General features: G+C 38.4%; 2 protein-coding genes and 1 pseudogene across 5 annotated transcripts in view; 2 read left to right on the top strand and 1 right to left on the bottom strand.

Moving 5' to 3' along the window:
* SLC3A1 (solute carrier family 3 member 1) overlaps positions 1-8694 on the top strand; it is a gene marked incomplete at its 3' end in the record, with an annotated part of 45212 nt that extends 36518 nt beyond the window's left edge. The window contains exons 10-12 of the mRNA XM_081254964.1: positions 988-1155; positions 2165-2281; positions 8254-8694. Coding sequence (XP_081111090.1) covers positions 988-1155; positions 2165-2281; positions 8254-8694 — 726 coding nt within the window. The remainder of the gene's footprint in view (positions 1-987; positions 1156-2164; positions 2282-8253) is intronic.
* Positions 8695-8704: 10 nt separating this feature from the next.
* The window catches only part of PREPL (prolyl endopeptidase like), a 55116-nt gene continuing 45161 nt past the window's right edge, over positions 8705-18659 (bottom strand). For 2 of the 3 annotated variants that reach the window (XM_081254962.1, XM_081254963.1), the window contains 6 exons: positions 18416-18591; positions 14986-15202; positions 11352-11501; positions 10820-10943; positions 9882-9955; positions 8706-9511 (listed from right to left, as the gene is read on the bottom strand). In XM_081254962.1, the coding sequence (XP_081111088.1) occupies positions 9422-9511; positions 9882-9955; positions 10820-10943; positions 11352-11501; positions 14986-15202; positions 18416-18591 (831 nt within the window). In that variant the 3' untranslated portion in view covers positions 8706-9421. Of the gene's footprint in view, positions 9512-9881; positions 9956-10819; positions 10944-11351; positions 11502-14985; positions 15203-18415; positions 18592-18659 lie in introns of all 3 variants that reach the window. The other variant, XM_081254961.1, reaches the window with a different exon arrangement.
* LOC308628017 (sorting nexin-6-like) lies at positions 15496-17464 on the top strand (annotated as a pseudogene). The gene has a single exon. The product of its transcript is annotated as a sorting nexin-6-like (transcript).

Genomic DNA, 18659 nt, shown 5'->3' with positions numbered 1-18659 from the left:
TAGGCAACTGGATCTCAGCCTGTGAGAGGCCCTGATCTCTGTCCAATGCTAATCTTGATTTCAGTTCTGAGAAAGAAAAGTGATCTAGGTTCAGAAGACTTGAGAAATCACAAGGTTTCTTGTCAGATGCTTTTGAGATAATGAAAAGAATAAACGGTGGAAAAGTTTGACCTAATTTTCTGGCCATAAAAATAGAAAAATACAATGGTCTATAAAAAGATAATTGTAAAGCCAGTTTTAGTAAATCTAAAGAATAAAAAAAGCAAGCTCCCTTTTTCCTGAATTCTAACAACCAAGTTCATATTCTCAGACTCAAGTTCAAAGGCTGGTTCTGCCTCATGACCTTGACCTGAATAAATGATGCAGTTTCTCAGAGCTTGTTTCATCATTTGTAAAATGGAAAGGTTAGGTGATTTAAATAAACTCTTAAATAAGGACTAGATGTTAAAATATATAATCAGAACATTTAACAAAGAAATATATTTAAAAATACAAAGTCCTGTACAAAATTTCTTCTTAGACTGTAAATATTTTTGTAAAAGTTCATTTACCTTTTAACTTAAAAAATTTTTTGAATAGTTCAAAAGTCACACACACACAAAGGGACAGATCAGAAGTCTTTCTCTCACCCCGGTCCCCTCCACCTGTTCCCTCCTTGGAGGAAACACTTGTTTCCTTTCCTGTCAATATTCTCTTATCCAAATGTGCAAAAATATTAGTATGTACCCTCATAAATTTCATCTTATTTGCAATATGAATGTGAAGTAAGCTGTTATAACCATTTTGTTGATCATAATGGCCAAGTCAGTCAGATGGTCAATTGTACAGCAAGGAGCTGGGTTAGGACTCACACGCAGGCTTGCTGATACGAAGGTACCCATGGTTAACCATGTTTTTCTGCCTGGTGGACTTTTTGTGAAATAGGGTAAATCTTTCAGAAAACTCTGTATAGAGCTGTGCTCTTAAAATAAAGTATCTGCGTTTCAGACTGGCGGACCAGACAGTGACCGGCTGACTTCTCGTCTGGGGGAACAATATGTCAACATCATGAACATGCTTGTGTTCACATTGCCTGGGACTCCCATAACTTACTACGGGGAAGAAATAGGAATGAGAAATATTTTAGCCACAAATCTCAATGAAACCTATGATGTTGTAAGTTAATATAACTTAACCATGCACCACACCAAATCCTCATTTTTTGCCAAATCAGAAAATTTACTATTTCTATTCTGTTGCTGAAAATCATGATTACTTAGCTTTTGTTTCTCACTGTTAGGCAGTGAGAATTTTTCAGCTTTCTTTACTGGGGAGCTTGTTAAAAATGCTGCTTGCTGAGCCACACAACTGAATTTCTTGTGTAGAGCCCAGGATCTGCATTTCAAAGATGTTTTCCAGCTGATTCTCAGGTGCACCAAAATTTAAGAAGCCATGTTTTGAGTTTCGAATGCCCTTTACCTGAAACATGGAGTTAAGAACATTTATTATAGTGCTTGTCTGTATTGCTAGATCTCACTTGGCCATAACATAAAAGGAAGAATCTTTGTGCTAACAAATGTAATGGACAGCCTTAGGCCTGAGAAGTTTAAATTTTGTTTTTGTTTGAGGCTATGGGTCTCACAATTGTGTTGCTGGGCAGATGAAAGACCTTGAAGCTATAATTTGTATGGTTAGCTTTCAATTGTGAGATCCAATTTTCCTAATATTTAGTCACAACGAAACCTTTTCTATTTAAGCTCCTAAATTTGTGTGTGCACTCATGCGATAACCAGGCTAAAAAGGATACAATTTAGGCTCACCTGTACATGGCTGCATGCCTGAATTCACCGATCACTGTATCACATTATAATGAGTTTGTAAATGGCACATTTTGAAATCCTACGTTACTCATTTTTAAGGAAAAGCAGCAAAGATTCCAAGCATGTATCAATGTTCAGTTAGTAGTTTATTCACACTCAAGATGTCGTTAACTATTTTCCAATTGAAAGTGTAAAACTGGTTTATGTTCTGAATATTAAGGCCTTTTCCTTATGAATGCTAATGAATTTGAGTACTAGCTGAGAAATATAGGGAATTAAATACCTCTGAAGTAAATCATGGCCAAATTACATTTCTTTTTAATAACCAGATCACTGTTTTTTTCCTTTATGGTCTTTTGACATAGGATACTCTTCTCTCAAAGTCACCAATGCAGTGGGACAATAGCTCAAATGCTGGTTTTTCTGAAGGCAATCACACCTGGTTACCCACCAGTTCAGATTACCACACTGTGAATGTTGATGTAAGTATCAATGCATGCTAACTCCAGAACAGGAAATGAGTTTCTGTTGCTGACAACATACACTCACCTTGAGTTGTGGAAAGCCTTAACTGATGCTCTTTAAATCAATCACACAGACTTCTTTTGCAGTTTTCATTTTTAAGGAGTTTGCAAATCATGTTTTTGTGAAAATACAAACTGGTGCAGAAGTGTACCATCTGAAGTATCATACAGAATACACAACTCTTCATTGGAATGACTTTGAGCTATGAAATATTAAGAACATTTTATGGAGGGCTTTCAGCAAGCCTGCTATCCTTTCTCCATTCCACCCCTCAGAAGGAAGGAAAGAAAGTAGGAGATTGATCAATCAATCAATCTAGGGTAAGGTTCTTGAGAGCAAAGCTGTTTACCTACAGAAACTGAAGCATGAATAATCCCTAAAAGTAGCTGTTCTGGAAAAGCATACCCTTCAGCTTTTGCCTATACTATTTTCTGTTCTCATGGTGATCAACTTTGCCAAGTTCAGCAAACAAATTCCTTAAACAGGAATGCATTAATTCCAGCAAAGTGCTAAACACATTTCCTTGGACCAGAAAAATGTGAAATGGCTTCAGGTGAGTTTCAGGTGTTTTCACTGGAAAACACAATCTAAGCTACTTAAGGGGGAGAGAAATTACTGGCATCACATGAGGATACAAGTTTTATAGCATCTACTAAGTATTTTGAAAACACTCCCCAGATTATTCTGATACGGAACTTCAGGCAAACCCTCCTGGTTCCCACATCTCCCTGATCCAAGCACCCCAGGGATAACTTTGTTTTATATGGTCATAGGTCCCTGAAACACAAAAATTGTAGATTAACATTTGTGTTTTGGATTAAGTGCACTTACTGATTTTCAGTACGTCCAAATGTCCAAAATATTCCCATAGGCCAATCTGAATCCAATATGTAAGAAATCCTACATAAAAAAGTACAGCAGCAAAGATGGAAAAATGTAAATGCATATTAAAATAATGGTCAGATTAGTCAAGTCGTTAAAATGATCATGAGTAGTGCTTGGAGGGATGCTAAATCATAATCAAATAACCGAAAGTCCCAGGCAATGCCATTTTAATAAAACACCTCCATAATAGCTCTAGAACAAGGCGAGAATTTAGGTACTTTCTAGAAGATAGAAAGTAAAATTAAGATTACAAAGAAACAAGAGCATAGAAACCATAATCTAAAATACACAGGAGAAAACAGCACTGACAGGTACAGGTGAGAGCACTGCAGGAATGTTCCTCCACCGCTGCAACTGGCTGCCCCAGAATTTGCCTGAGGAAAAAACTCAGGGCCTGTTTGGTGATCATACTCGTGTTGAATGAGTAGAGCAAAGCTTGAAATAGTGTTAAACTTCTACAAGCACAGTCGAAGAAAGAAACGGAGAAGAAAACCTAATTCCCTGGGATGATTCACTGAGGAATGATCTCCAAAGTAAGAGTTTTTACTCCTCAGTTCACAGAGGCCTTAAAAGGAGGGTAGGACCCTAGGTAGCTGGTCACCATTAAACAGGAAAAGAACCCCTACAACCCCAAAGACAAACCAGACCTACCTCCAACTTGGCTTCTCACAGTTAGTAGAGGCAGGCAACTGAAGACAGGCAAACAAGGAGTATCAAATACAAAAGTAAATGAATCACCAAAAATCACAGTACATTTGAGAAAAATTAAGACCATGAAAGGGAGACACCATTCCTAACAAAACATTGTAGAAAGCGAAGAAAATATAACATAAGACTTCATTATTAGTAAAACTGCTCCCTCCCTGATAGACTATTGTTTTATATAGCCCTTGACACTCTTTTAAAGAAGTGATTAGATCTTAGAAATACAAAAATATTGTCAAAATAAACAATAAAATAGAAGTTCTAATACTCAAGGGTTTATCCCAAAGTGTACTGTAAAAAGACAAAGAAGTTTTTTTTTAAACACAACATGATTATATTTTAATACACAATCAAAATATGAAACACCATAGTAAATTTATAGCAATAAAAAAGGGCTTTTCATTTGCATTGCATGTAACAAAAGACATTGATATTCCAAGGGAAATGGGGAAAAAAAAAGGCAAAGAAGTTAACAGTATAAAGAGAAAATTTTTGATATGTGGAGAATAAATCTAGAAATTCCAACAGATAACAAAAAACGAGTTCTAGAAAAGAACAGACTAATAAAGAGAAAACCTAAAAATATACAGAAAGAAACCAAACTCGAAAATAGATTGCCTGAGAAAAGGACTGAAAATTGGACTGTCATCAGACTTCTCAACTGGATACTAAAACACATTAGAACTTTACCTTCAAAGTTGTAATGGAAACTTGATTCTAAACAAAGAATCCTATATCCATTCAAACTAGCATTCAGGAGCAAAACAGAGATGGAAAAGCAAGGACCCAAATTTTACCATGTATAGCCAGTTTCTGAAAGAGAAATTGGGGACTCCAACAAAACCAAAAAGGAATCTAAAAGGAGGGCATGATGTATAAAACATAGTGAGGAAAGGAAAACTTAAGAATGAATAATTTTTGATACATAATGTAAAATAAGGTATTCTGGAGTAAAAATCTTAGTGATTTATTTCTATATGGGAAGTGGTGGCAGGGAGGGTGTGTGTGTGTGTGAGAGTGAGCAAACGCACATGCGTGCAGGCTAATGCACTTTACAAGGATGGAAACAGTAACTCACTCTAGTTTTGAGCTGTCCAGTAGCCACTAACCACTGTCACTACTAAAACAGAATTAAAAGTTCAGTTCCTGTTTCACACTAGCAACACTTCAAGTGCTCAGTAGCTAGTGGCTACCATATTGTACAGCACAGAAACAGAACTTTCGGCACTGCAGGAAGTTCTACTGGACAGCACTGCTCTGTATGTTGAAAAAAATGTTTTAAATGGTTATTACAGTTTTAAGGGTAACCATGAGAAGAAAAGGGGGCCTCTACATCAGCTCTGGCCAATAAATGCGTAATTTTCAAATGATACTAGAAGGAAAAAAATTACATAAAGAAAACCAATTGATCCAATAAAAAGCTAAAAAGGAAGAAAATAAAACATTAGTACAACTAAAATAAAAAATAAGGCTACAGGATTATGTCTAAACATGGTAATCACAGATATAAATGGGTTAAATTCACCTATTAAAAGATATAAACTCTTAGATTAGAAAACAAAGTCTGACATTAAGAGACGTAGCTAAAACAAAAGGACACAGAAAGAATTAAAATAAAGATATTACAGGCAAATGCTAACAAAAACAAACCTTGTCACCTGGCTGTAGCTTTCAAAACAAAAAAATGAACATACTCTTTAACTTAGTAATTTCGTTCCTAGATATCTGTATCTAGGAATACTTGCACATGTGGAAAATGATAAATATTCAAGGATCTCTACTGCAGCACTGTTTTTTTTTAAAGAAATATAAATTTATATAACATGATTTTTAACCTATCCAATTGGTTTTCTTTTTTTTTTTAACATCTTTATTGGAGTATAATTGCTTTACAGTGGTGTGTTAGTTTCTGCTTTGTAACAAAGTGAATCAGCTATACATACACATATATCCCCACATATCCTCCCTCTTACGTCTTCCTCCCACTCTCCCTATCCCACCCCTCTAGGTGGTCACAAAGCACTGAGCTGATCTCCCTGTGCTCTGTGGCTGCTTCCCACTATCTATTTTACATTGGTAGTATATATAAGTCCATGCCAATCTCTCACTTCTTCCCAGCTTACCCTTCCCCCTCCCCATGTCCTCAAGTCCATTCTCTACGTCTGCATCTTTATTCCTGTCCTGCCCCTAGGTTCTTCAGAACCATTTTTTATTTGATTTTTTAGATTCCATATATATGTGTTAGCATATGGTATTTATTTTTCTCTTTCTGACTTACTTCACTGTGTATGACAGTCTCTAGGTCCATCCACCTCACTACAAATAACTCCATTTCGTTTCTTCTTATGGCTGAGTAATATTCCATTGTATATATGTGCCACATCTTTATCCATTCATCTGTCAATGGACACTTAGGTTGCTTCCATGTCCTGGCTATTGTAAATAGAGCTGCAATGAACATTGTGATACACGACTCTTTTTGAATTATGGTTTTCTCAGGGTATATGCCCAGTAGTGGGGTTGTGCAGCACTGTTCTTAATAGCAGAAGACTCTGGAAATGATTTATATATTTCATCAACAGAAAGCCAGTTGAATCAATTATGGTTAATCTATACAAGAGACAAGTACGCAGCTGTGAAAAAGAATGAGGGAGTTCTCTGTGCATTGATAAGAGACCACCTCTAACATATACTAAATAATTAAAAAAATGGTACAGAATGGCAACACGCCACTATTTGTGTAAACAAGGAAAAAGTATATCTACCTATGTCTGCATAGGCACAGAATGTATCATTTCATATGAAACATAAAATGAAAGAATATAAACAGTAATAGCGTTTATCTCTGGGAGAGAAAATGGGAAGCTAGGGGACGGTATTGAAGAAAACCATTTATATATTATTCTTATAATTGAATTTTATATTGTATGCATGCATTTTCTATTTAAAACAATAAAGCTACAAAAAGCAGGTGTGGAAATATTTAATAGCAGACAAAATAGAATTCAATATGAAAAGCATGAGACAAAGGCAATTTTCAAAAACTGATGAAAGAACATTCCCCTATAAATCATGAATCTATGCATCTAACAATAGCTTCAAAATGTATAAAACAAGTACTATGAGAAATGCAAAGAAAGACTGATAAATCCACAATTACAGAGAGACACTTCAACATACTTCTAGAAAGTGGTAAATGAATAGACAAAAATAATAGTTAACACTTACTGGGCACTTCTTATGTGAGTGGCACTGAACTATGCTTCTTCATGCATTATTTAAGGCTATAGAAAATGTTAGTAGTAATTTGACAAGTCATATACATATACCATATACATGTACCATAAACACCTTTGTACCTGATAAACACAGAATAAACATTTTTTTCAGACATTCATTAGATATTCACTAAACATTACGCACCTGCCCCATACAACCACCAGTACCACTGAGGTCGACATGGCTGGCAAGACTACAATGAAATGAATGCTATCACTGATTTGGCAACAGCTTTTATGAAGACAAATTTGGCATTATGTATCAAGTATCCATACTCCTTGACATAATAATTGTCTTTCTGATATTTATATCTTAAATAAATAATCCAAATATGGGGGAAGCATATTAGAAACTTGAATGTCAAAATGAAAGGGAATGATTAAGTATTGTATAACCATTCATTAGAATATTATTCTGCCATTAAAATGACATTTAATATAATAACAAAAGATGCTTAAAATGTTAAAGGAAAACAAGAAAAATACATTAAATTATGTATATTTTATACAACTGTAAAATTAACCCTAATCTTCTTTAATGGGCATATTTTAACTTTCACTTTAGGCAGCATTTTGCTTTGCATCCCTTTCTGCAATTTTCTGTTCATAATTAGCATCTGTTAATGTTACACCAACCTACACATTATTCTACAATAAAGAACAGAGAAGCCCCAGTTCACCAGAGGTGCTCGGAGTCCATGGCCATGATGGCTGCTTTTCTGCCAGTTAAATATAGCATAAAGGGACTTTCTTTAGGCAAGTTAAATATCCATTAACTTAGACATGGACATTTAGTGGAGTCAAATTTGGCCTCTACATCAGCTCTGGCCAAGATGTAGCAGAGAACTGTGCATGCAGCAGTCACTCCCAGACAAGGTGAAACCCTGAATTTGTAGTTTCTATCGGTAGTTAAATAAACTATTCTTACCTACTTATTAATGCTTAAAAGTTGGTAGTTGTTTTAAGGGTTAAAATAGAAGCAAGTTTTTTGGGGAAATAATTCCTTATTTGATACTCTTAGAATCAAACATTTATGTGAATATTCTTTTTTAAAAAAATAGGTCCAAAAGACTCAGCCCAGATCAGCACTGAAGCTATATCAAGAATTAAGTCTGCTTCATGCCAATGAGCCACTCTTCAGCAGGGGCTGGTTTTGCTACTTGAGGAATGACAACCACTCTGTTGTGTACACAAGAGAGCTGGATGGCTTAGACAGAGTCTTCCTCATGGTTCTGAATTTTGGAGAATTATCACTGCTAAATCTAAAGGAAATGGTTTCAAATATTCCCACAAGAGTAAGGATAAGGTTAAGTACCAGTTCTGCCTACAAAGGCCATGAAGTTGATACGCATGCCATTACACTGGACAAAGGAGAAGGACTCATCCTTGAATACAACACGAGGAATCTCCTTCATCACCAAACAGCATTCCAAGACAGATGTTTTGTTTCCAACCGGGCATGCTATTCCAGTGTACTGAACATACTGTACAGCTTGTGTTAGGCACCTCTGTGAAAGAGATGGAGACGCTGGCGTTCTGTTCTATTGTAAGCATTTGCAATAACTTCACGTACAGCAGCGTGGTGCTGGGTGAACTTTGTGAACGGTAATTAATTCTTAGATATCTCTGAAGCTTGAGTGAAGCTGCTTTAGGATAGGTTCTCAAATGTTTTTCAAGAATAATCAAGTGTTTAAAAGAAAATTATCCCTTGCAGGAACTTGTGTTAGCCTCAATAACAGATGATCAGAGCACCTTAGGACTCCAGATTATTAGAGAGATCTAATGAATTTTAATGTGAGGAATATCATCTTCTTCCATAAAATGCAGGTACAGAAATTGGAGGATGACTTAACTGCTAGAGTATCTAAAAATGTTCACTAGCAAAGAAGCAGGACCTTGATTTGTAAACTGTTCCAAGAAAATCAGAGTAAAACAAACCTGTTCTGATGCGGGAAAGGGGCAAGTTCTGCTGTCACCAATCCTTCCTTCACTCCCTTCTCTATGTCCTTCTACAGAGCATGGTTTGAAAACTACTTTCCTAGGTTAAGGGGCATGTGCATCCATGGAGACAATGGTATAAGCGATTGAGCTGTATACAAAACAAAATCTGGATGGAGAAGCAAATTTTAAAAATTATTTACTAACTTAAAAAACTCACTTTTGTTAATGCAACTGGAAATATGACTGCAATATTTCAGTGTGTTTCCAGTTTCCACTGAGTGCAGCATTTCAGAGTTTTAGGTATTTCTTAAGATTCTCGAAAACACTGGCGCTGTCAAGTCCAAGTTCCTCGTACAGGAATTTAATCTGGGCTGTAATCTAAAAGAAACACATTTTAAAAATTAGAAAGAAGGCCTTTGTGGTAAAACTCCAGTGTTCAAGTCTCTCCTTGTCCATCCATCTTCACCTAACCCTTAAGTCGGCAATTTATGGCAAAGGTGTTTTTTATTTGGCACAGAGGCAGAAGGCTCCCAAGAACTGAGATTCAACTACTTTCTCTGACAGAGCTCATGTATCAAGTACCTTTTCTCTTTATTGACTCTGAGTTCCTCCTTCCCCCTCAGGTCTCAGCCATAGACCTGACGGTTGGTGAAGCAGCCAGCACAAACCCTGCTGCAACCACTGAAAGGCCAAGTACAACACATCACTAATTGGGAATCTGCCAACTTAGAGGGGCTTGATAGCATACCTTTTTGTGAGAATCCTCAATCACATGATTGCCTCCAGGCTGAATATCTAAAATAATACTGGGGGCTTGATAACCTGAAAGAGTTAACAGATGAAACAATTAGAAGGTTTTCGGCCAACTGAGACCCACCCATTTCACCTGGCTCCTTCCAAGCACTCACTTTATTAAAATAACAGTGAAGGAGAAAGGCATAAGCCACCACCACCACCACCACCACCACTAAAGACAGGAGAGGTGGGGAGAGCAGTAGAAAACAAATTTTTGAAACAGGAAAAGCGGGAGGAGGCCCAGAGGCAGAGGAAGCTGGATGGAAGAGACTACAGGGCTACATGGAGAAGGAAGCCAATCGGTCTTATGGAATCTGAGAGCCTTGTGACCTGGAAACACCAACTATAGCAATGGGTGAGAGTGAGACACAGAACTGAATACAGGGCAACTGTCTGGAAACTTGTATGTGAGACCCTCTGACCCTGAGCCCAGAAGGTCCTGGCATGTCTTGGCAAGGAAAAACGGTAAGAGTGCTTGTCTAGTAAAATTGAAAGATATAGAGAAAATTAAAGCTGCTAGTTTGGGCACTGAAGCTCCAGAGCCAAAACTTCAGAATTTGTTTTTAGAGATTCCCAAGAATAATAGCTCAATTAATTTTGTTAAAGAATGAATGATATGATACGGTATGATAGTACACCTCCAAGTTATGTAGATATTTAAATTTACTTTTTTCTTTGTGCCTTGCCTACCTTATTTTAATGCTGTCCTTTGAAAAACAGGCGAGGCAGTTGTAGTTATTACATTTGCTTCAAATGGGTAGTTGACATAGGAAAAACAGTGATTTGTCTAAAATCATGGGTGATTGATTTGGTCTGCAGTACTACTCTGAGCAGTACACTGAAGGTGACAGTCCATGTAGCTACGTCCCCTGCTCCCAGGTGGTCTCCTACCTTCCCCGGTGTCCTTAGCATGCTCCACGATGGCTTCCTTGAGTTTCTCAGTATAGTTTACAATTCCTTTCAGAGGCACACGTTCGTCATTTTCATAAGCTGTGATGTGAATCGAAGGATAATGCTGAAGGAAAAGAGATGTACAAAGAATTTATATTATTCCTTATGGTCCCTTTCCACCTTATGGATTATGAAAAACAATTACCTCCAATTTCTTTTTCCCTAAGTGCTAGAATATTTTTTCCTCATTTGATATTCTTGAGAGATATATGGCATCACAATGCTAGATGATTTGTTACCTGGAATAACCTTTTCTTGACTAGTGAGACCTTGATCTTATTGAATCTATTCTCCTGAGCTATTAAGTTGAAACAAACATGGAGTATGAGCAGAGAAGGGGCTGAAAGGTGTTTGAGTATTATAAGAAACAATCTAAGGCCTTACTAAATTCCTGCTTTGGCTCGGGTAAATATCCTTTTCATTATTCTCTCTATCACTTCAGCATAGTATGTCATTAACTGTCTTTCACTACCTTAGGTTTAATGTTTTGATAGGGGCAGTAACATTTTATGTAGTTCTTGTGTTTTTCATCAGATGAAGGATTCCCCCACTCTTCTAATTCTTCTAATGTCAGAGGAAGTGTAGTGTCCATCATGGTGTTGAGAACATCCAAGAAAGGTGCCTTAAAAAAAAAAAAGCCAGAGAAATTTAACCTTCAATTAATAAATTGGTAAAATGAGTTTCAGAAAAATACTATACTTTATGAATATACATGCTGACGTCACAGAACAAAGCTCAAGAAGTTATGTACATTCCCAGGAGCCAGATTAATTAGCCAGTCTGTAACCAGGGACTGTGATTTATAACTGGCTTTTAAGGTATTCAGACTCCTTAAATGACAAAGGGTTTATCTTCCAATTTCACAATTTTTGCTTTTAGTTTTGTTTCTTTTATTCACATAATAAATGCCACCACCTCACATCCATTAGGCTACTATAAGAAAAAAAAGTGTTGGCAAGGATGTGGACAAACTGGAACACTTGTGCACTGCTGGTGGGAATGTAAAATGATGCAGAGAGTATGTTGGTTTCTTAAAAAATTAAACTTAGAATTATCATATGATCCAGTAATTCTATTCCTAGGTATATATCCAAAAGAAATGAAAGCACGGTCTTGAAGAGTACATCCCTGTTCACAGCAGTATTTACAATACCCAAAAGGTGGACATAACCCAAGTGTCCACTGACAGATGAATGGATAAGCAAAATATAAATACAATGACACAATGAAATTCAGCTTTACAAAGAAGGAAAATCTGACACCTGCTACAACACAATGGACCTTGAGAACATTATCTAAGTGAAATAAACCAGTTATAAAAAGACATATAGGGCTTCCCTGGTGGTGCAGTGGTTGAGAGTCCGCCTGCTGATGCAGGGGATGCGGGTTTGTGCCCCGGTCCGGGAAGATCCCACATGCCACGGAGCGGCTGGACCCGTGAGCCATGGCCACTGGGCCTGCGCATCCGGAGCCTGTGCTCTGCAGTGGGAGAGGCCACAGCAGTGAGAGGCCCACGTACCGGCAAAAAAAAAAAAAAAAGGTTGAGATGGTAAATTTTATGTTATTTTACCACAATTAAAACTTAAAAATAAGGGCTTTCCTGGTGGCGCAGTGGCTGAGAATCCACCTGCCAATGCAGGGGACATGGGTTCGAGCCCTGGGCCGGGAAGATCCCACATGCTGCCAAGCAACTAAGTCCATGTGCCACAACTACTGAGCCTGTGCTCCAGAGCCCATGAGCCACAACTACTGAGCCCACGTGCCACAACTACTGAAGCCCACGTGCCTAGAGCCTGTGCTCTGCAACAAGAGAAGCCACCACCATGAGAAGCCCACCACTGCGATGAAGAATAGCCCCCGCTTGCCACAACTAGAGAAGCTTGCGTGCAGCAACGAAGACTCAACACAGCTAAAAATAAATACATAAAAAATTAAAAATAAACCCCCAACAACACATGAATAAACTCAGTTGGACATTTTACATTATAAAAAGGTAATAAATGCTAATTGAAGAAAATCTGGAAATTATCCAAGTTGAAAAAGAATATCACTCATTGGCTTATAACCAGTATTAAAACATTTAATAAAATGGGAGCTGCTTTGTTCATATAGCTATATGATCTTCTGTTAACATGTTTTGCAGCTTTCTCTTTTATTAACATTAAGCAAATATGGGCAAATGCAATTCTTTTTGGCTTCCTAGCATGTTAGCTCCTTTTCTGCATTTAGAATATCCCTAACCTTATGAGACAGCCTGCCTCTCACTGTAGAGGAGCTAAATGCCAGATAGTTCCTTTCCCAGCTTTCCCTCAGAGTGAGAGTAGCCACATGACTTAGGTTTACCAATCAGACATAACGGGCTCCAAACTTTGAATGAATTGTGGGATAACTGCGTTACCTCCAATTCTTCACTATTATAAGCAATGTGGGATAAATATTCTTATATATTTCTGATTATTTCCTTTCTGATTTCTTTCTTTTTTAAAATTTATTTATTTTTGGCTGTGTTGGGTCTTCCTTGCTGCGCGCGGGCTATCTCTAGTTGTGGCGAGTGGGGGCTACTCTTCGTTGAGGTGCGCAGGCCTCTCATTGCGGTGGCCTCCTGTTGCAGAGCACGGGCTCTAGGCGCACGGGCTTCAGTAGTTGTGGCACGCAGGCTCAGTAGTTCTGGCACACAAGCTTAGTTGCTCCATGGCATGTGGGATCTTCCCGGACCAGGGCTTGAACCAGTGTCCCCTGCACTGGCAGGCAGATTCCTAACCACTGCACCACCAGGGAAGCCCTCCTTTCTGATTTCTAAAAGTCAAAGGTTAGTTGCATTTTCTTTATAATTCTGCCATTATTATCTTTGTGCATAGAGTTTTTTCCCTTCTGTACTTAGTATTTCTCTTAAAAAACAGATTTACAGATCAGGAATATTTAATACTTATTTACTTAATACAAGCCCACAGTGTATAGCCCACACCCTCAAAAAAAAAAAACCTGAAAATAATTTACTCTCTCCATCCTAGTCATTATCTTCTAGAGTATCTACTGTAGAAGAACAAAATTTGTCACCCCCAGATTATTTCAAGCGGAAAACAATCAAGGCCCAAAAGACTCAGGAAGAAACTTTGATCTTCTCCCTAACAGCCTGAAGAATTTAGATAGAGGGTGTATTACAGGAACATCACTAGATAATAAATATGGACTAGCTGTGGTGGGGAAATGCTTAGAGACCAGAGTCCACTCTGTGTCCCATGGCCTCTGCTAACCCAGCAAACATGTTTACCAAACTTTTGCTTTTCCACCTCCATGTGAACTGCCTTCTACCCCTTGAAGTCTTACCCCTAACATCCTCTTCCATCTTTAGCTGAAGATGGTGTTTAAGGTGAATAACCATGGCCACCATTCTGGTCATTTTGGTGAGTTACTCAGTCTGCTGGGTCTCTTCCATGTATACATGTTATTAAACTTTTGTTTGATTTTTCTCCTGTTAATCTGTCTCATGTCAATTTAATTCTGAAACCAGCCAGAAGAACCTAGAGGGAAGAGGAAAATTTCTTTCTCCCCTACACTAACCAGGAAGCAGGAGAAAGATGGAGGTGAAATGAGCGGCTATAATTTCATAACTTTGGACATCAGGAAAAGACTATAGAGCCTTTTCAGAACAGGAAAAGATATTTCGATTGAAGTATAGGAAAATATTCCTAAAGACCATTAATAAGAATAGGGTATGTGAAAATAGAGAGCCCCTAAATCCAGGACTGAAATGTTGATGGGCAAGAAGAGTCAAAGGATTTCACACATTCCAGAGTCAGTGTGCTTGGCCTGACTTCCTGGATCTGGTGTTTCGTATATGCTTTGTCTCTTTTCCAGCAACTCTAAATGTTCTTACAAATAAAAAATGATCAGTGGGAATAGCCATTAATATCCTTCAGAGGAAATCCTTAAAAATCAATAAAGAACACTGTCAGGGAAGTTCTCCCAGAGCTATAATTCTGTGCTTAAAGTTTAAAAGCTTTGTTATACTCCTATGGTATGGTAAAACTGTAACAAAATTTTTCTTAGAGCATCTATTACTTCACGCCTCCCTATTCTGTAAACTGTAGAGGCAGAGTACTTACCTCCAAAGTCACAGCTCTCAGCAGCTCTGGATTAGAATTACACAATGCTCCCACAAGCACCCCTCCAGCACTGAAAGCAGTCAGGGTTGTTAGACTTGGCTGAGAAAAGCCTTGGCCATGAAGTGTCTTAATGCAAGCCTCTAAGTCAGCAAGGCCATTGAGTTTTTTAGTTAGACGGCCATCAGCGTGCCACTGGAGGCCTAACTCACCACCTCCCCTGAAATTAAAGGGCAAAAAAGTTTTAGTGGGGAAAAAATGTTAATGATATATAGGTCAGGGTCAGCAAACTACAGCCTGCGGGTTAAATCTCCCCAGGGGCCTGTTTTTGTATGGCCCTTGAGCTAAGAAGGATTTTTACATTTTTAAAGGTTGGGAAAAAAAATATCAACCAGGAATATGCAACAGAGACCATGTGGCCTGCAAAGCCTAAGATGTTTACTATTTTGTTCTTCAGAGAAAAAGTTTGCCAACCCGACACAGTCAATCAAAAATTGATTCAAGGCGCGCTGAGACCTGGGCGTGCAGTGGGGGGCAGCAGGCGTGGGGCAGGCATGGGGGCCTCACCAGCCTGGCACTAATGTCTCGCTCTGTGCCTCCCCAACACCATCCTCTCTCCTGGCGTGCCGGGCCCTGCCAACCCTGCAGGACGGCCCCAACTTCCTCTCAGAGGAGGACCTCGAACTTAAAGCAATAAATGTACATCTTCAAAGTGATGCTGCTCTACAGGTGGACATTTCTGATGCTCTTAGTAAGAGAGAGAAAGTAAAATTCACTGTTCACACAAAGAGTTCATTGCCAAATTTTAAACAAAATGAGTTTTCTGTTGTTGGACAACACGAGGAACTTATCTGGCTTCATGATTCCTTCAATGAAAGTGAAGACTATGCAGGTTACATCATCCCTCCAAGCACCACCAAAACCTGATTTTGATGCCTCAAGGGAAAAACTACAGAAACTTCGAGGAGAAGGGTCTATGACAAAGGAAGAATTCACAAAAATGAAACAGGAGCTGGAAGCTGAGTATATTTGGCAATATTCAAGAGGACCGTTGCAGTGCATGAAGTGCTCCTGTGTTGGGTGGCAGCACACCCCATTTTGAGGAAAGATTTAAATTTCTATGTCTTCCTGGAATATAATCAAGATTTGACTGTGCGAGGAAAAAATAAAGAGAAACTTGAAGATTTCTTTAAAAATGTGGTTAAATCAGGGCTTCCCTGGTGGCGCAGTGGTTGAGAGTCCGCCTGCCGATGCAGGGGACACGGGTTCGTGCCCCGGTCCGGGAAGATCTCACATGCCGTGGGGCGGCTGGGCCCGTGAGCCATGGCCGCTGAGCCTGCGCGTCCGGAGCCTGTGCTCCGCAACGGGAGAGGCCACAACAGTGAGAGGCCTGCATACCACACACACAAAAAAAAGAAATGTGGTTAAATCAGCAGATGAAGTAGTTGTTTCTTGCGTAAAGGATGCAGATGATTTCTTTGAGCATGAACGAACATTCCTTTTAGAGTATCATAACCGTGTTAAGGATGCATCTGCTAAATCTGATAGGATGACGAGATCCCACAAAAGTGCTGCAGATGATTACAACAGAATTGGTTCTTCATTATATGCTTTAGGAACTCAGGTTTCTATACATATATGCAAGTTTTTCTTAAAGGTTCAGAACTGTTTGATAAAACAAGAAAAAGTGTCAGTTGATGAGGACCTCAAACTTTCTGACCTTTTAAAATATTACTTAAGAGAATCTCAAGCTGCTAAGGGATCTCCTCTATCAAAGATCTAGGTCACCACTGGATTATGAAAATGGTAATAAAGCACTGGATAAAGTAAGAGTGAAAAATAAAGATGTTCTGTAGGATGAAACGTCCCAACAATTATGCTGTCAGAAATTTGAAAAAATATCTGTATCTGTAAAACAAGAACGTAGAGATTTTAAGACAAGAAGAGTTGCTGCATTCAGAAAAAATAAGTGGAACTGGCAGAGTCAGAACTGAAACATGCAAAGGTAGTGTCATATTAAAGATTTAATAATTTAAGTGACATAATTTAGTAATGACTCAGTTATGAAACCTTATTCTAGTTTTAAAAATAGAGAATCTTAGAAATGAGAGGGATTTTAAAGATCACCTAATTTAAATAAGAATAATATCTATAATAGATCTAATGGTCAGCTTTGCAAGACTCTAGTACCTAATATGGAAAAACAGTATCATTTTTTGACTAGTTGTTAAAAAAAAAATCTTCCTTAAAAAAAAAAAACTGACTCAACAAATATGTTCTGAGTGCCTGCTTACTGTTTAGACATTGTGCTAAATGCAAATGCAGGCCTTAAAAATATAAAAAAGTAGGGCTTCCCTGGTGGCGCAGTGGTTGAGAGTCCGCCTGCCAATGCAGGGGACACGGGTTCGTGCCCCGGTCCGGGAGGATCCCACATGCCGCGGAGCGGCTGGGCCCGTAAGCCATGGCCGCTGGGACTGCGCGTCCGGAGCCTGTGCTCCGCAACGGGAGAGGCCACAAAAGTGAGAGGCCTGCGTACTGCAAAAAAAAAAAATATATATATATATATATACATATATATATATATAAAAGTAGAATCCTCTGTCCTAGAGGTCATAATTTTGTGAGGAAAGAGAATAGCTACCAAGCAATGTGGTTGCTGCTATAACAGAACCAGAACCAGAGGAGAGAACATCCATCCAACCTGTCAGGTTAGGGGCATATATAGGAGTCAGGAACATGAATGCTTTAAGGAGGTGATACCTAAGCTGAGTCTTGAAGGAAGAATGTGGGTTCCCAGAAGGGCAAAGAAAGGGAAGGCATCAAGACACAGAATGTGCAAAGGCACAGAGGGGAAAGAGGTTGTCATTTGAAAGCATGTAGCGAGGCTGGATGTGTAGGATGTGCATGGCTGGAGAGCAGGACATGTTTGGGAAGTGATGACAGATGCCACTACAAAGATAAGCCAAGTCATTAGGACGTTAAATACTACACTGAGGTATTTGGATTTTATTGTGGAGATGGGGAAGTGGTAAAGAATTTTAAGCAGAAACATAATACTAATTGTGTCCTGAAAACAGCTTAAATAAAACGGAAGTTACAGTGGAAAAAAGGGAGTCCAGCTTAAGAGGCTATTTTAGAAAAACCCAAACTCATGAGAATTAAATGGAAATAATAATGTAACTAAGAAAGTACAGAGCTTGGTTTATCTATTCTAAAAGTCCTAAAAATCTGGTGTAAAATCCAAAAAATCTACCCTTTTGCTTTTGGGATTAATTAATATGTTACTGAATCAGGTTCTACTAGCACAGGTTTAAGAATGCACGAATTCAACAATACAAATGAGAAAATAAACTTCTGCTCCCCAACATACTGTTATTTTGAACATGTGACAATACTCCAGTACTCATATGCCAGGCAAAATGTGCTGACTCACCGAACATGACAATATGCTAATATCCATCCATCGTCCACCAACACCCGCCTTTCAGGCCTGAAATTCATTTTCAAATCCATTCCATAAGCTCCATATACATGTACCAGGAGAGGTTTCTTCTGCAAGTCCTCAGAATCCGTTTTATGGAAAATAGTCATTGGCACTAATTTTCCATCCTGGAAATGAAGATTTACTATGCAGGTAAAGAAGTCTTTTCAAACAGTTTTAACCCCAATTTTATGTG

The sequence above is a fragment of the Mesoplodon bidens genome (genome assembly GCF_964165515.1).
Source record: "Mesoplodon bidens genome assembly, chromosome: 14".
Taxonomy (NCBI): domain Eukaryota; kingdom Metazoa; phylum Chordata; class Mammalia; order Artiodactyla; family Ziphiidae; genus Mesoplodon; species Mesoplodon bidens.
The sequence above is the reverse complement of the archived record's forward strand: the minus strand, read 5'-3'. Positions and strand labels throughout refer to the sequence as shown.